Source organism: Musa acuminata, chromosome BXJ2-8 (genome assembly GCF_036884655.1).
Source record: "Musa acuminata AAA Group cultivar baxijiao chromosome BXJ2-8, Cavendish_Baxijiao_AAA, whole genome shotgun sequence".
NCBI lineage: Eukaryota > Viridiplantae > Streptophyta > Magnoliopsida > Zingiberales > Musaceae > Musa > Musa acuminata.
Genome location: NC_088345.1, coordinates 53,636,973 through 53,654,004, shown reverse-complemented (window position 1 = coordinate 53,654,004; position 17,032 = coordinate 53,636,973). Strand labels below are relative to the sequence as shown.

Sequence of the window (17,032 nt, the reverse complement as noted above, 5' to 3'; positions counted from 1 at the left end):
TGTCATCTGTTAGTTGTGGATAATTGTTGATATAACACACAGGACCTGTGTATTGTTTTGTTGCTCAATTGCCTTACCAGAGTTTACCTGTCATAAAGGATAAATAGAATTCAAGAGCCACAGAGAAAATCCTCTCAAAGGAAGCCACAGCATCACTCAACACAAGTTTTTACCTGTCATAGAGAACAAAAATAATTCAAGAGCCACAGAGAAATCATTCCTGTCAAAGAAAGCCACAGCATCACTGGTAAATTTTAAAATGTTTGATCATAGGCTGTTCATCCCAAATCTTAGGGAAACAAATTTATTGAACACATCTACAAAACTGAGGAGAAAATTTGAAGGTACAACAACTCCAGCAAGATCAACTCACTCCAGAATAGAGCTAAGTCTATTTAACATTGCATTAACATTGCATTCAGGCATCATCAAGAGCAAGAACACCTGGCAGAGGCTTGCCCTCTAGCAGCTCCAAGCTAGCACCGCCACCAGTCGAAATGTGGCTCATCTTGTCGGCAAGCCCCACTTTCTCTACGGCAGCCACTGAATCACCACCACCAATGATGGTTGTGACCCCAGATGCACTCAACTCAGCCAGTTTCTTTGCGATTGCCTGTGCATAGAAGTAATTCATACTTAAATGTCCAAACAAAATAACCTGCAAGCATTGATATACTTGTTTTACTTACCTCAGTTCCACCTGCAAACTTCTCAAATTCAAATACCCCCATGGGTCCATTCCATATGATGGTCTTGGTGGTATCCAGGGATTCACTGAATGTCTTGATGGAGTCGGGACCAATATCAAGACCCATCCATCCATCAGGGATGCCAGAAGCTGGTACAACCTGATGGAATGAGAAAAGTGTCAGACTAGAATTTATACAGTATAAAACTAAAATGCCACATAGTTGAAACTATATTCATCAATCCTAACGTTGTCAATGTGAACGTTGAGGTTCACACAACAAAACATACTAAGTAACAATTAAGTAAACCCCACAGTTTCCTGTTAATCTGTGTCACTGTGGCTTCCACTTGGACTCCAAAGGTTTCCAAACACTGACATGGGTACCGGTCACACATTTCCATTTTCCTTGGTCTCTTCCCAAATAAAAGTATGGCCTACCCTACTATAAGAAAGTCTAGAGAAAAAAAGATTTACAAAATGGACTAGATCCACTTAAAACTAAGTCAAATGCTGGATTTCTAATCACTATTAGTTTATTAGTTATCTCCACATACCTAATAAGTGAGTTATGCATCACAAAAATTGCTCAATTTATCCAAAAGGCAGATGGACATACCATGCTATTTGCATCTGCAGCAAACTTGTCAGCTATTAGCACATCAGTCGGTAACAGTAGAGAAACACCTTTAGACTTTGCTTTCTCGAGAAGTGAGGTTGCAAGATCAAGCTTGTCTTCCTCCACAAGAGATGATCCAACCGAGTATCCTTGTGCCTTGTAAAATGTGAATATCATTCCTCCACCTAGAAGGAGGATATCCACCTTACTCAACAGTGATTCTATCACCCCAATTTTGGTTGAAACCTTAGAGCCACCAACAATGGCAGCAAATGGTCTCTTGGGGTTTCCTACAGCTCCAACAAGGTAATCAAGCTCCTGAAAGGAGAAAAAGCTTATCTTCAGTGTTAGGCTAAAACTTGATAAACAACAAATATCCTAGAAAATATATAACCATATAGCACATTTTTCCATGATAAGAGAAAACTGTAGTGTCTAGTTATTTAGTAGAAACAAAAGCAAGAATGGTCCAATCACAAGTGACATGACAGAATTAGTTACAAACTGTCAAAAAGTGTCTGGAACTTAATGCACACAATTTAAATAATCTTATGGTACATTACACTGTGAAATGAGCAAATACCTTCTGCATCAGAAAGCCAGCAACAGCTGGCTTCAAGAATTTGGCAACTCCCTCAGTGGAAGCATGAGCCCTGTGAGCTGTCCCAAAGGCATCATTGACATAGAGGTCAGCCAGAGATGCTAACTTCTTAGCAAACTCTGGGCCATTCTTTTCTTCTTCTCTGTAGAATCTGACATTCTCAAGAAGTAGAACACCTCCATCTGGTAAAGCAGCCACAATCTTCTCAACTTCCTCACCAATACAGTCATCAGCCATCTCAACCTACATAAGTAATTAGATCTCAAAAAAAATTTAGTCCAAGAGTACTTAAATTTAAAAGGGACTTAGCTAAAAACACAATCATACATACATTAACACCAAGAAGATCAGAGAGCCGTGGCACAAGAGGTTTCAGGCTGTATTTTGGGGTGACACCTTTAGGGCGGCCCTGAAAAGTGATACCATGCCATCAGTTCCATACTGATCTTCTGCCAAAGAAATTGGGTGAAGTCTTTGAAATAAGTAGGAATGGTTCATAGAAGTAAAAGAAGAATGAATCATGCAAACACTGGAGCAGGTCTGTCGTGTCAGGCACATGACCCAACGAGTTCGAAAGCAATCAGATCATTCATGAAATACTGCATGAAATATTTAACCAACATGAACACATGAAAAAGGAAATAAAAATATCAGAAAAAGAAAGCTAACATCATGATAAAAAAGAAGATTTGGTCAAAAAGATAAAATTTGTGAATTTAGTATACAATAAAAGAGTGGCATTAATAAACTTCATCTCACAAGAGCTAATGTAAGAAAACCAGGGATTTTTTCAAGTGAAAAACACATGCATGAGCCTTTTGCACACCACCAAAAAGAAGCATACTCAATCTAACCTCAACAATTAATCAGGATTTTCTGATGCTATATTTTGTTCATTGCATTGACCAAAAGGACAGCTTGATATACCATGAAATCCAGGAGTGATGTTGTGGGAATCAAATAAGTCGATAAGTGACATTGTTGTCGATGGTAGCATGAAAAGAAATGATAATGACAAACTTTAAGCTAAGCTACAGGTGCAGTCACTGGGAAGTTGCTTGAAGGAACAGCTATTCCATATGCATCTCTATCGTGCAAGGTGTCCCAATAAACAACAACTACTAGGACCCAACTTTCCAGATCCTCTCTGTTATAGAACACACCTGCTCATGTCATGTTAATAGCAGTACCAAATGTACACTGTGGATATGATAGCCACTAAATTAGGCAGTTCTTGTATGCCAATTGCCATGATACAATTTGGATTTACGAGCAACTTAAAAAGAAATGAAAAAAGAAAGATGATGTTGTCATCAATTTATACATGAGTAAGGCAACATTTTTCTTCTTAACCAACATGAACACAAAATAGAAATCTTGATTTTGTTGCTTAGGGATTTATAAAAGTCATACAGGTATGATACAGGTATATTTTGTTCGTCCTCCTAAAGGATTACAATTTTTAGAGGCCAATAGCAACTTACACGCTCAGAAACATAAATCTCAAATTAAACAAGAGAAAAACAGAAAGAACAAAGCTTTCAGATACTAACGGCAAATCACATTCTTGGAAATGAAACTATCATATTAAACAAGAGAAAAAAAATTCAGAAAGAGGTATCAAAATTACACAAAGCAGCAGATTATATATATATAAAAAGTTATCCCATTAACAAGAGAAAACCAGAAAGGTCCGAACTTCAAGAATCTAACAACAAATCACACACTGAGATATATGCCTTTTTGATTTATTCAGGAGGAAGTTTCGATTCAGATAAAACTAGAACACACAACCACGGAAATTAGCCGAAATCCAAACAATCAACCACCAAAAAAGGGAAATAATAAACTAAGTACGAGATAGACCGGATAAATGATAGCCCTAATAAAAGGCCTAATCGGGGAGCACAGGAGTGGATCAAGGGGTAGAGGACGACCAGATGGCTGCAGAGGATGACCCTGGCGCCGTGCTCCAACAGATACTTTATGGTCGGCACGGCGGCACGGACGCGGGTGTCATCGGTGATCTTCAGGTTGTCATCCAACGGCACGTTGAGATCCACCCGCACGAACACCCTCTTCCCCTTGAGGTCGTCTCCCTTGAGATCACCCACGCTCCTCTTCGTCGCCATTTCTCCACCAAATTAGTCACCGAAAGAACCAAGTAATCGATCGAAGGAGGCGGAGGAGGAGACGAATCGATCGATGGAGGCAAGTGGAGCTCAGTGAAGGGTTTAAAGAGGAGAAGTGCGTCGGTTTAGAGGCGCGTGCTAACGTGCGCTCCGCGAATATTCTCGTCTTTTATGCGCCTTTGTGGCTTTCGGCGGACCGCCGTGGCTTTGCCCGCTGTATTGGGGCATCCATTCGACGGTCAAGATTTATCGAGTGGAGGATCGGACGGCCAACGACTCGCGCGTGATCTCTGCGCTCATGGATTCTCGCCATAAATTGTATGTGTTAAAAGGAACACTCTTTCTTACCGGAAAACGTACCCTCTCCGCAAACTGCGTTCTGTTTGCTGCAATGTCGAATGGGGCCCGCGTGGCCCCAATATTGCCTCCAACCGTAAGAAAGGTAGCCGAGTCGGTGTTCGTAGTGATGGCGAAGTCGGTGAACGGATTCTACAAGACCTGTGGTCATTCAATAAGAATAATTAATATATAATGATAGTAATATAATATCAATATTGAAAAATAATAATCATAATTGGGTGTAGAAATTTCACCAATCAATTCAGGATAGCAATTCTCTCCCACATCAAAAACACAAATCCATGGGCTATTTAAGTTGGATTCAACACAAATCATAAAAATCCCTGTTTCTATTGTTCTTGAGAAGCAAAGGGCAAGTTGGTTTCTATTTGGTTTGGTCTCCCAAGAATGAAGATGGACTTATTGTTCCTTTATAAAGGCTGTACATTACTTTTACAGCTTTATAGATATAATATTTAATGATAATTCAATAAATTAGTAGGATCCTATTGGTTACTAAAGAGGAGATGTCTTATTTTAGTTCTTATTATTTGGGTGTGATATCTAAAAAAAAATGATTTATCATAATTACATCTTTTGTTTCTATAAATTCAATATATGATATTTTCTTCACACAACAAATCAATTCAATTCCAACTGAGATGACTAGTAATTTATAGACAATAATATATCTTCTTGATGTAATGGAAGAATTATAATTTTTTCTAATGGTAGTAAAAAAAAGAATGAAATCATGGTTTTTGGTCCAACAAACAGCTGCAAAAGGCTATCTCCATCTTCTTGTTCTTACAATTAATGTTCTTTTTGTTGATCCCATTGTATATGAGCAAGTAAGTTGGATGGAACAGCATGTAATCCAAGAACAAGTCAAAGAGCTATATGTTTTCCAAGTGCCTGCTTGAGGTCAAAATAAAACCATGGCAAATAATAATCAAAGATCAGTAGGAAATGGAAGGCTGCAGATTCCAAGTCTGTGTGCTTCCTCTCCCGTAAAAGAAGCAAGCTGGAAAGCATGTAGAAGAGAGCATGCCAACCATTATTAACATGAAAGCTTGCAGCTTCTTAGAAACAAGAGACTAAAAGAATCAAGAAACCAAGAATTATCAAGCTGGAAGGAATGTTCACACAAGAGAATTGCTAGTTGGAGGTGGGAGGAAAACAAGGAGTGAAGTGGGTCTCCAGTAGTTCTTCCTAAAACCTGACTTGATTGCCCAAACTTGACTTGCCTTTAAAGAAAAACCTGTCTATTTCAGAAGGAAAAATAGGAAAGAAAGTGATCAATGTAGTAGTTTGGACCCATTGTTATAATGTGACTGGTCACTGATCCAACCCTTTTGTTTCTTCTTCAGTGCCTCTTAAATGATTGTGCAGTGGATGTGTGGTCTCAGTTTCCTGCTCATGTGTTGATGCTTTGTAGATTGTTGAACAAAGACCTGCACATTTCAGAGATTGAGCCACATGTGAGAGATGGAAACCTGCTGAAGATACCTCCATTAAGTCCTATAAAATCAAAAATATAATTTAAATATATTTATTAGTATTAAATAAATATATTATTTATTAACTTGAGTCTGCATATTTTGGATCAAGTGATGTTAGGTCTATCAATTAAATAAGTTAGTTATTCCATTAAAACATATTATGATGAATGATATCAAAACCTACGAGGAGCGCAAATAGAAAAAAACTAGTGTCTCATATGTATCGTTTTAGAGTTTGATTCTATGTTATACAAGAATTTAAAGGGAGGATGTTATATCCCGATTACTCTAATATCGAACTGAAATATAGTATGAATAGACTTAGAATGGCTAAACAAGTCTACTATCATTAATTTGAGTCAATATTTTGAATCATATGATCTTAAAATTATCAAATTAATGAATCAGTTATTCTATTGAGTCTCTTTAGCTGAGCAGTAAAAAACTCAAGAACTTAAGAGTAGGATAAGCACTCGGTTCAATCATACAGCAACAACAATAGCAGAGGAATGGATTTGCAGGGAAAAAGAAGAAATACAATTTCCATATGCTGAGAAGTTTAGCAGGAAGAGTTGGGTTTCTGACTTCACAATCAATCAGCACTCACTTTAAGCTTGTCTGATGGCAACAAAAACTTCACCTTTCTTCCCCTACTCCACTTCTTAAGCATCATCATCCATTTCAATAAATTGATTTCCAGGGTCAAATTGCAGGAATTAATTATATGTTTATAATTTAAAAGTCATATCTACTAGTCAAAGCTGGTTTTACACTCAGCCAAAAGCTTATTTGGAATTGCAATTTGTGATGCAATTTTTATTTTGCGAGGAAAAAGAAATCTATAATTCTCTGCAAGTTGGGTTTGAAGAGAAACGGACATCCCATCCGATACGCGGATGTAAACTTAGACTGGGGACAGTTGTAAAGCGGTGGGCCACCCGATGGATTTCCCTTTCCACCGAGCGTTGCACGGGATCCTTCAACCCATCCGAAGGGACCTCACCGTCTCATCCTTACCACGTGCACTCCACCAACCCGCGCCGGGGCCCCTGCGGGTCCCACTTCCCTTCCCGAAGTACCCCTCCCGAGGGGCACTTCAAGAACTCTTGGCCACGCCGCGCCGAGGCGGTAACCGAACCTTTGTTGCTTGGCGGTGACTGGACACTCCTGCTATAAATTGTTTTACCTCGCGCTCCGTCACCTCCCGCTTCAACTTTTTCGCTGCCGGACGGACGAGGGAACGAGGACGACGAGACCGTTCCAAAGACTATCGTCCTCGGATCAACCGATCCCCGGTCAGGTGACGCAATGCCCTCCGTCTCCGCTCAAATCTACGTTTCGATGCCATCGAATGCGCTTTTTTTCCTCGATTTCTTCTCCTTCTTTCTTGCCGGTAATTAGTAGATCGCATGAAGCGCTTAGGTTTACCTCATTGTTGCTCTGTTTTGCTCCCAGCAGTTGATCTTGATTTCTTGGGGATTCTCTTTCTTGGAGCATACGGGTTTTCTCGATATTGCTCGAAGGTTTCACGAAAAGCTCGAATCGATGCCATTCTTTCTAGTTTTTCTGTTGTATCGTCGATCCAACACGCCGATCTTTACGACAGTTTAAAGCGCCACTATCGATTGGCGATTCGAGCATTGTTCCGGGGGAAGCGACCATAACTGTGTCCTCATCCGTACTCCTATCGGCTTTCTGTTCGCAGAATGCTCCAACTTCTTCTGCTATATTTCCACCCGGGATAATTTTGTTCCCCGAGTACCCCTAACGCGAAAGTTAAGGGCTCGCTTTTGCCTTCTAGGTCCGAAATGCCCGTTTCGTAGTACCCCTTGCATGATGAAACTGTTGGCGTAGCTCTGCTCTCTGATTCGGGTGACAATATCAAATCCGCCGCCCCACCACGTTGCTTAAAAGAAGCCATCATGACCGAACAAAGTCACTTTTTTTCCTCTGCCACCGGTACCCGCTCACCTACCTTTCTAGTGATTGGGGAACCCATTGGGCCCCGCTGACGGGGCGAAAGGCTCATCAACAATTGACTAGGGACCAACCGCCTGCTACGCGTGATCAAAGGCCTGCACTGGACGGCTTAGATGGGGCCATCACAATCAATCTGCATCGTTAAACCTGGATGTGCCTCAGTTTTCAAAAGTTTGTGTTGGTGTGCATGAGAATACATTGGGTGCTTATTTTCAGTAATTTGTTACTTATGTGTATATACGGGAGCGAACACTTGGCAATGGGTTTTAACATTTCAATAGATATTTTCTTGTAATAAGTTCTACATGATTATTTGATTAGAAGGTACCAGATTGCATACCTAAATATGGTTAAATGTCATAGGTTGTCATGCCATCTGACAAGTAACTGAGATCATAATGACAGAAGAGTCACAAGCAACTTCAGACCACGTGGAAGCCGAGCCATCTTCGGAAGTTGATCTATTGGTAATAATCTCCTTCTTGGTGACTTCCATTTGTGTTAAAATTAAAGTGCTACTGAATTATATAGGATTAGAGAACCAATAGATATCTAATTTTACATGCCAAAATCATCACAAATATTTTCATTTTGTTGTAGAATTCAGTACACTCATTGTCTTGAATATTTCCATTTGTTGAAACAAAGAGAATAAGATGTAACATTTCTTTTGTAAATAAATCCCTTACACGAGACAATTATTTAAACCATAATTCACGAGGTTGATCCGATTCCAACATCATATGCACCGTATCAATATCGTCCATGACACCTGATCTCAGTCTATGTCTTGACCATGTGGTTGCATGTCAGTAGGAAAATGTTAGAATGATTCAAACTCAGCTTGAGTTGGCTGTTTGGTCAATTTAAATCCAATTTCACATCCTCCGTGGAGAAAGAAAAGGGTCAAGTTTAATAGATTATTAACTACTATTGGAATTTAAAGTAAATTGCTTAAATGAATTGTATTTGAAAATCCACCATAATTAAGTTAGTATTGTTCTTTAACGACTAAAATATTTAATACTATCCTGCATCTACAGCCTACTTGTTTAAAATTTTCCTTTGTATGACCCTAAAACCTCGAGGGTCTTATGAGAAACTCTCCTCAATGATGATCGATCTATGTGGTCCACTTCTAGGATTTGAAGGTGATGCAATAGTGAAATTTTTAAATTTTAGCCACCAAATTAATCGCCAGACATTTACTCCAATCTTGAAACAAAATTTAAAATTTTCTAATATTTATTTGCTGGTAATTTTTTTTTGGTATGGTGCAAGATGCAAATAACATAAATGTGTTGAACTATGTTATTTTAGTCCATATTCTCAAACACAAGCATAAATTCATTTTCTGAGTTATATTTTTTTTCTTAAAAAAATAGAAATATTCTGAATTATATTATTGTTTTAGTGGAATATATAAGCCAAAGGGGGTAATCTCTACATCAGTGCTTATTTGTGTTATTCAAGTGCTTGGCTTATTGGGAAAGGTATGTTGAAATCACAGTTGTGTAAGGTGGAGCCCTTATGATAAAAAGGAAAGGAAAAATTCCATGAAGAAGTATTTTTGCTCCCTTTATCTTGATATAGTTAATCAATTAGCATTTGATGTTAACTCTCCTTGCGTCATTGTTTTCAACAAGTTTTTGCAAAGGCAGTCAAAGTCACCAATGTTGGTATAAGTCAATTCTTTTTCCCCTTCTTTTGAGAGCAGTTGAATTTAAGTTTTGTAATCCAATGATTTCTGACAATTTTGGCTCTCCAAGAAATAAAATTTAGAGCATTTCCCCATGATCCATTTGAAGTAGGACCAAAAGATCAGACATAAAACTTGAAATATATTAGAACTATCTCTTTATCACAGATAATTGAAGATGGATTGGAGATTTAAAGAGAGTATTGATGCTTGTGTAACGTAAATAACATATGTATATATTATCAAGAGGCTTAAAGAAGAGAATATTGGGAAATCACCATTGGTTTTATGGTGACTTATTTTTAAATTAAGGGGAAAGGTAGGTATTCATGTACCTTTGAACCTTGCAGCAGTTTTGCTATTAAAGAATAGCTGACTTCGTCACTATTAAAATATTAAATATGAAACCAGAAAAGGATTAAATGGACATAACATAGCCTTCGTTATTCATGCAGAAGTCACATCATATGATAAAGAATCCCACGTAAGTATAGCTTTTTCCCTCCAGCTTTAATATATTTTGAAAGTGAGCATTTATGAGTTTTATCCCAGATTTGACAAGAATGGATTATGATTAATATGCACTTAATTTAGTGCTACTTAATGAAACTTGCAATGGTTACCTTTCTTGATGTCCAGAATATCTCAAGTGCTCTTATTGCATATATCTATAATTTGGTAAATAAAAAGACCTTGTCAAGCAGTTTTAGACTTGCCCACTACTAAATTTCATGAAAGATGCCAGATACATGACCTGCCTGTTCCTTTTATGATTTGGTCATAGGTAGACAGAGATGGAAAACACATCTTAACTTATGGGGAATCAGACTTACTGCAAAAAGAAGGAAATAGATATGTGGAAGAGGAGGCTTCATTAGATGGAGAATTCAGCAAGTTTGAGGAGTCGATATATGCAAAAGAGAGTTCCCACCTATTTAAACAAATATCGGAAGTGGAAGAGGCCTCAAGTGTTGAAGATCTGAAAACAAGAAATAGAGTGGCAAATGTGAATTTGCTGGTAATGGAGAAGGAAAAAGAACTTGAACTTCAGCTTGAAGAATCTGGGAGAGGACAGGAACTTTCAGAATCTGAAAAATCCTTACCAAAATCAGAATTTCATCTAGCAAATCAGAAGTTAGTGAAAATGAACAGATATTGCGAAGAACATGAACTTAACCAGAAAGCAATGAAAGATGATATTTTAGAAGCACTGACATCAAATGATACAAAGCATAAGAAGCTTCTTGAGGTAAAGGAAGCATTCACGGGGTTGGCAGATGAGCTCAAGAGCTCGAGGAAAAAGATGAAGGAGCTTCAAGAAGGGTTGGTATCATCAGCAAATGAGATGTGTAAACTTGAAGAGTTCAGCAAACATAGTAGTTCACAGGCAGAGCTAGAATCAAAGAGAGCTTTACAGTTTGGGAATATGTTGGAATTAGCACAATTTAAAGCAAAGGAGATTGAAGGTCAGATGGATAATTTACAAAAAGGATTGAAGGGACTCTATGAAAGGATTGCAGAGAATCAGCATGTCAAAGGAGTTCTGCACGCCAATGCAGTAGAGTTTTCAACAATTCAGGAAAAGTTGGAGATTTCAAGGTCAACAGTAGCAGATTTCAAACAGAAACTTGTTTCTAAGGATTCTATCATTCATGAGCTTACCCAAGAATTAAATATACATAAGGCTTCTGAAGAACGGATGAAAACACATGTTCTTGAATTAGAAAATTTACTTGCTGCATCCAAAGAAGAACTCGAAGCAAAGCATGCGAACTTGGAGGAAATTGAACTGAAGCTTCAAGAGAAAATTGGAGCCAGTTTTAAAAACCAAGTACTGTGGCAGAAGGTGACCCTTCAAAGTTTACAGAAGGACTTGTCTGATTTAACCAGGGAAAAGGTGACTCTTCAAAGTACTGTGGCAGACCTTAGCATGAAATTGTCAATGAACGAGGAGCAATGCCAACAATTAGAAGCGAATCTAAATCTGGCTGATCAGAATTTTAACAAGACAGATTCACTTCTTTCACAAGCATTATTGCGTAACAATGAGCTTGAACAAAATCAGAGATCTTTTGAAGAGCTCCATCATGATATGAAAAAAGTAATGGATGCCACTACCAAGAGAAACCTTGAGCTGGAGAATCTGGTTCAGGCATCAAAGTTAGCTGAAGAGAGCCTAAAAACAAAGCTTAGGCAGAGTGAAATGAGATCATTCTCTGCTGAAAAACGTAATATGGAGCTTAAGCAACAATTTAATACTACAGAGATGAGATGCCTTGAAGCGGAGAGTGAGATAGAGGATCTGAATAATCAAGTGAAAGAGCTCACTACTTTGTTAAGAAAAATAGATGAGGAAAATTCACTATCAAGACGACGCTTTCAGGGATATGAGAACAAGATTGGCCAACTGGAATCTTCGTTGAGCAAGTCTTTTCGAAGGAACACAGAGCTTGAAAAGGAGCTCAACTGTCTTCTTGAAAAGTGTGTAGAGAATGAGGGACAGGCTACTGCAGCACATCAAAGCAATGCTGAGCTGGAAGACAAGGTACAAACATCTCATTCTAAAACTGAGATTGAAAAGTGTGTTAAGCACAAGGGACAGGGTACTACAGCACATCAAAGCAATGTTGAGTTAGGAGACAAGGTACAATCATCTCATTTTGAAACTGAGAATGCTGTAACAGGAGCTGATGAATTAGAGCAACTGCTGGAAACTGCTAATTATCGAATACAGGAGCTGGAACAGCTACTGGCAACTATGGAGGCAAAATATAGAGACACAGAAACAGAATTAAAACAATATAGCAGCAAGGTATCTGCGCTTTTTGCTGAAATTGAAGCATACCAGGCAAGATCAGAAAGTCTTGAATCTGTGCTGCAAGCTGCAAATGAAAAAGAGAGCGAGTTGACTGATGCCTTGGATGCCACCATTAAAGACCGAAAAAAACTTGAAGACTTATCCAATATTCAGGCAAAGAGTCTTTCTGAAGCTGAGAATCTTATCCAGATATTGCAAAATAAATTGAAATCTCTTGGAGCAAAGTTGGAAAGTGCTGAGGAACAACTTCAGGCCTCAAGTCTTCGAGAGAAAGAGCTAGTTGAGAAGCTTAGATCTACTGGAGAACAGTTAAAGCATGATGGAAATGCTGTAGAAGATATTAATACCAGAAACCTGGAGATGAATTCACTGAATGAATCTTTAGACAAGGATACAGGGTTCAAATTCAAAGAAGCAACACTGAGATTTAATCAAAAGGAGTCTGAATTTAAAGAATTGCATGAAAAGTTAAAGTTTCTGGAAGAACAAAAGACATTATACAAAGATCACGCACTCGAATCTAATGAAGAAGTTGCTTCACTAAAGGCAGAGTTGGAAGCAAATGCAATGAAATTGGTATCCCTTGATAACAAAGTCGAGGAGCTTAACCAAAAAGTTTTAGAATCTGATCTGAGAGCTGAACAAATATCTTTGGAAAATGAACTGATGGCTGTGACGAATTCAAAGCTTAGGTTAGAGTTGGCAGCCTGTCAACTCCAAATTAATCAGCTTAATCAGTTGTTGAACACCAATCATGCAGAGATGGAGGCAACTTCTGAACAACTCGCCTCTCATGTGAAAACCATCTCAAAGTTAACAGATGAAAATTCAACATATTTGGAACTCCAATCTGCCACTGAATATCGTCTTAGAGAAACCGAAGTCCAACTGCATGAAACTATAGAGAAATTCAAACAGAAAGATTCTGAAGTTAGAGATTTGATTGAGAAGCTGCTTGCTCTTGAAACACAATTGAGAAGTCATGACGAACAGGCTAGTGAATTAGCTGCCATTGCATCAAGCCGGAAGGACAAGCTGGAAGACACTCTTTTAAAATTACAGAACTTGGAAGCATTTGTTGAACATCTGAAAAGAAGCTCAGAAATATCCAAACTTGAGAATGAAGATTTAATGGGAGAAAATTTAACCATGTCTCAGGAGTTGGCAACATATAAGACAAAGATAAACGAGTTAAAAATTGCATTTAATGCTGTTGTTGCAGAGAAACAAGTTACATCCATTCAGCTTCATGATTCTCGGAAAGAAATGAAGGTTCTCATGCAGCAGATTAACTCTGATAAAGAGAAACACCAACTGCAGGTTATTGGTTATATGTTGTCCGTTTTTAAGTAGATAACTACCATGCTACACAACAAATCATTTGTAAAATTTATATAATTACTTTCACATGTTACTTTTGATTTTTAAAGGACCAGACAAACTATTTCTCATCTAAAAGAGGATATGCTGCAACAGATAACTGCTGCCAAGGAGGAGTATAACAAGCTTACTGAATCGTACCAAAAGACAAAAAAAGAACTCGAAGCAATTATAATCCAGCTCGAAGAACAATTAAGTGAACAGAAGACTAAGGAAATCTCTCTCTGTGCTGACATGAAGATTCTTAAAGCAGAGTTAGCTGATAAATCTCTGATGCAAGAACAAATTTCAGAACTTGAAAGCAAGCTATTATTTGCCCAAAAAAGTTACATGGAAGAGGTAGTTTTAGTTCAATGTTTTTCCTCAAAAGATGCAGGTGTCTAGCAAACAAAAGTTACTTGATGTGCATTATTGATTTCATTTTCTCAGATTGAAGGCATGCGGTCAACAGTTGTGGAGAAGGATGTTATACTAATTCCTAAACTAGAGGAGCACATATGCATAATTGAAGAGAGAGATACATTAATTCAACAGCTAAAGAAAGTTCAGAGTGATCTAGACATAGCACATAGGACCATAAAAGAGCAGGTAATCTTCACGACTACTGCCAAACTGATCATCTGCTTTTCTCCATCATAAGATTCACAACCACATAGATAGCTAGTTATTATTTATTTATTTGAGAGAATAGTCATTGTTTGACATTACTCCTGGCATTTTTTTATATTTATAACAGTATTCCCCTTTATTATGCTCTCTTATTATGTGGGTTGTGGTGTGCAAACTACAAATTATGGAATCTGAGATATGAGTTATATTGTTGTGGAAGGATAATTTTTTTAATAAGTTCAAGAATCTCCATTTGGATACTGGATAAATTGTTGTAATGATTAGAGCATAAAACTTTTTTATACTTAAACAAAATAAAATCAAATTCTACTGATTGGCTGAGACAAGTTCCATCCAAATTACACATGTTCGATCTAAGGTGAAGAAAGATCCATGTTTCAGTTAGGATTCAAGTGTTTTATAGACAGCAGTTTGATTTATAAGGAAAATTCCTCTTATCAAATGCCTCAAAGTGGCTAGATTGGAAGTAGCACAACCTATGCTGGGAGAGAATATGTAATAGTGTCATTGAAGGATAAATACGAATTCAAACCATTGTGCCAGTTATTTAATAGTTGAAGAACAACGTGGTCGGTGGTGCAGCAGATTAAGATAACTGAAAACACAGTATAACAGATGCAGATTTGAGATGGAAGGAGTAAAATACAAAAGTTATCATGTGTATTGTAGCATGAAAATGGCAGAAGTTGGAGAAATTTTGCAGCCTGTCTGGAACTTTATTTGATGATCAATTGCAACAAGTAAAAGATGCGAGAGAAGAGTCCTCTGGAGTGCATCCTATGATTTTCCTTGACTGCCTAGATATCGTCATCCATCTCATCATTATCCTACTTGAAAATACAGAAAATACATAAAGTTCACTGACAACAAGACATAAGCTATGGTGTTCATTCATCTGGCTTTCTTATTTTACCAAGAAAAACAGTAAGAGTGATAATTTCATGTGTCAAATATTGACAATGTGTAGAAATAGATTGACCTACATTAGTAATTCCTGCTTTGTTCAAGTATAGAGAGAGGTCAGACAATAGCCCCTCATGTGTTACGATAGCCATCCCCATGTACTACAATAGTCACCTTCAGTCATAATGAATCCTTGCAGAATAGTTTAGGATTACTTTGCCAAGACAGTGTTGATATTTGCAACCATCTCCAGCTCGTCGCAATAAAAATATATAAACCGACCTATTCTGAGTTTCAAAAGTTTAATAATTGGTGGGTCACAGCAGAATAGGCATCAAGAACAAGTGTGCACAAGCAGAGAAGCATCCCAAAAGAATAATGATGTAAGAAATAATGGAAAGAGCACACAAGATTTACATACTTGGCTTGTAGTCTATGTCTACAGAAGATGACAAATCATTTTTCTTTATATGAAAATAAAAAAAATATATTTACAATCTTTGGTTTACCCAGAATTCCATCCTAAGCACCATTTGTGAAAGCTCATGATGCTTGTAGTAAGAGAAAAACCTGAGAGGAAAACTCTCTCTGATCACCTTTGCAAGATCTTATCTGTGTTAGAAACCCATTTGCTTAGTCATTAGAACCATAGGTCCTTCTTATCTTGTTATATTCGCTTTTCCAATGTTAATATGCACAAGCTTTTAATATGATTGCTCATGTTAGCAAATTTATTCCAATGATCTTGCAGTTTCAGAACAAAACAGCAGAAGGTGAATTGCAGAATGAAATAGAAGCAAAATCAAGAGATCTTGGACTGGGAACCTCAATAACCATGTATGGGAGGAACATCAAAGAGAACAACGACAACCACATGAATCAAGCTCTAGAAACAAAATCTCTAAATCTAGCTACACAAATTGATGAAGAGGCTTCCGGAGCCATGGCATTCAAGTTCATCTTAGGAGTAGCTCTAGTGTCAATGTTCATTGGGATAATTCTTGGAAAGAGGTATTAACTTGATCGCTCGAGTCCCTTGTGTTTAAACATAAGAAAATTTTGATTTTTTTTTTAAGATGGGAGGGAAAAAAGAGAAAATTTGACCGATGGATGGAGCAATGTCTTGTTGAATTTTCTTATAAAAATTAGATTTGTGCGGTCGCTGGCTTTGGCCATTGTACAGCGGTTGATGAGCATTGCTAGTTAAGCAAAGTGCAAAATATTCAGATTGGCTTAGGGTCTTTTTTGTTTTTTGTTTGTTTTTGGTTTTGGTTTTTATCCTACCCTTTTGTTTGCAATGGAGGATTGCATGAAACTTGGTTTTGCTGTATTTGAACATGTAATTACATTTTGAGTAATTGCTCGTCAAAAATGCATTCTCCTGTTTGTTAATCTTTTTGAAATAAGTCCACTAGTGGTCTAGCAGTAGCTGTTGTGTCTCGGGGATTGCTGTTTGGGACTCTTCTGTAGTAGGCTCTGCAAGAAATAGCTTCCCTTCAGAAACGTCAACATTTCCTTCTGCAGTGCAGGGGACAACATGAAGATAGTTTTCCAAATATACCAGTATGTTACTTGTTAATTATATTCTCCTAATTTTCTAGGTTTTGAGTCAACCCAGTAATGTTCCATTATAGCTTTTGGCAGATACTGCTCTTGCAAATTGAGTCAACCCAGTATCTGCCCTTGCAAATTGTGAGATCTTCTTGCTGCATGCATCACTTTCGCATATGAGTTTGTGTAT

The 17,032-nt window shown here is 37.7% G+C and overlaps 2 protein-coding genes across 2 annotated transcripts; one reads left to right on the top strand and one right to left on the bottom strand.

Annotated features, from left to right (window-relative positions):
• Positions 1-223: 223 nt before the first annotated feature.
• Positions 224-4,200, bottom strand: LOC103995606 (phosphoglycerate kinase 3, cytosolic). The gene is made up of 6 exons (XM_009416227.3): positions 3,846-4,200; positions 2,240-2,317; positions 1,891-2,151; positions 1,308-1,625; positions 690-848; positions 224-613 (listed from the first exon to the last, which is right to left on the bottom strand). Exons 1-6 carry the CDS (start codon positions 4,038-4,040, stop codon positions 419-421), a joined length of 1,206 nt encoding a protein of 401 aa, XP_009414502.2. The 5' UTR covers positions 4,041-4,200; the 3' UTR covers positions 224-418.
• A 2,892-nt stretch (positions 4,201-7,092) lies between these two features.
• On the top strand, positions 7,093-16,795 carry LOC103995607 (nucleoporin alm1-like). Its single transcript, XM_009416228.3, has 6 exons — positions 7,093-7,181; positions 8,225-8,328; positions 10,345-13,698; positions 13,855-14,097; positions 14,188-14,346; positions 16,043-16,795. The coding sequence occupies exons 2-6, from the start codon at positions 8,260-8,262 to the stop codon at positions 16,307-16,309; spliced, it is 4,092 nt and encodes a 1,363-aa protein (XP_009414503.2). The 5' UTR covers positions 7,093-7,181; positions 8,225-8,259; the 3' UTR covers positions 16,310-16,795.
• The last annotated feature ends 237 nt before the right edge of the window (positions 16,796-17,032 follow it).

Bases quoted from the DNA above. Each gene is read 5' to 3' on its own strand.
- LOC103995606 (XM_009416227.3), bottom strand. From the start codon at position 4,040: ATGGCGACGAAGAGGAGCGTGGGTGATCTCAAGGGAGACGACCTCAAG. The intron at 2,152-2,239 runs GTATGTATGATT...TTACTTATGTAG, and splicing joins CTGATCTTCTTGGTGTTAAT to GTTGAGATGGCTGATGACTG. The intron at 849-1,307 runs GTATGTCCATCT...TCATTCCATCAG, and splicing joins CTGCAGATGCAAATAGCATG to GTTGTACCAGCTTCTGGCAT.
- LOC103995607 (XM_009416228.3), top strand. From the start codon at position 8,260: ATGACAGAAGAGTCACAAGCAACTTCAGACCACGTGGAAGCCGAGCCA. The intron at 8,329-10,344 runs GTAATAATCTCC...ATTTGGTCATAG, and splicing joins CTTCGGAAGTTGATCTATTG to GTAGACAGAGATGGAAAACA. The intron at 14,098-14,187 runs GTAGTTTTAGTT...TCATTTTCTCAG, and splicing joins AAAAAAGTTACATGGAAGAG to ATTGAAGGCATGCGGTCAAC.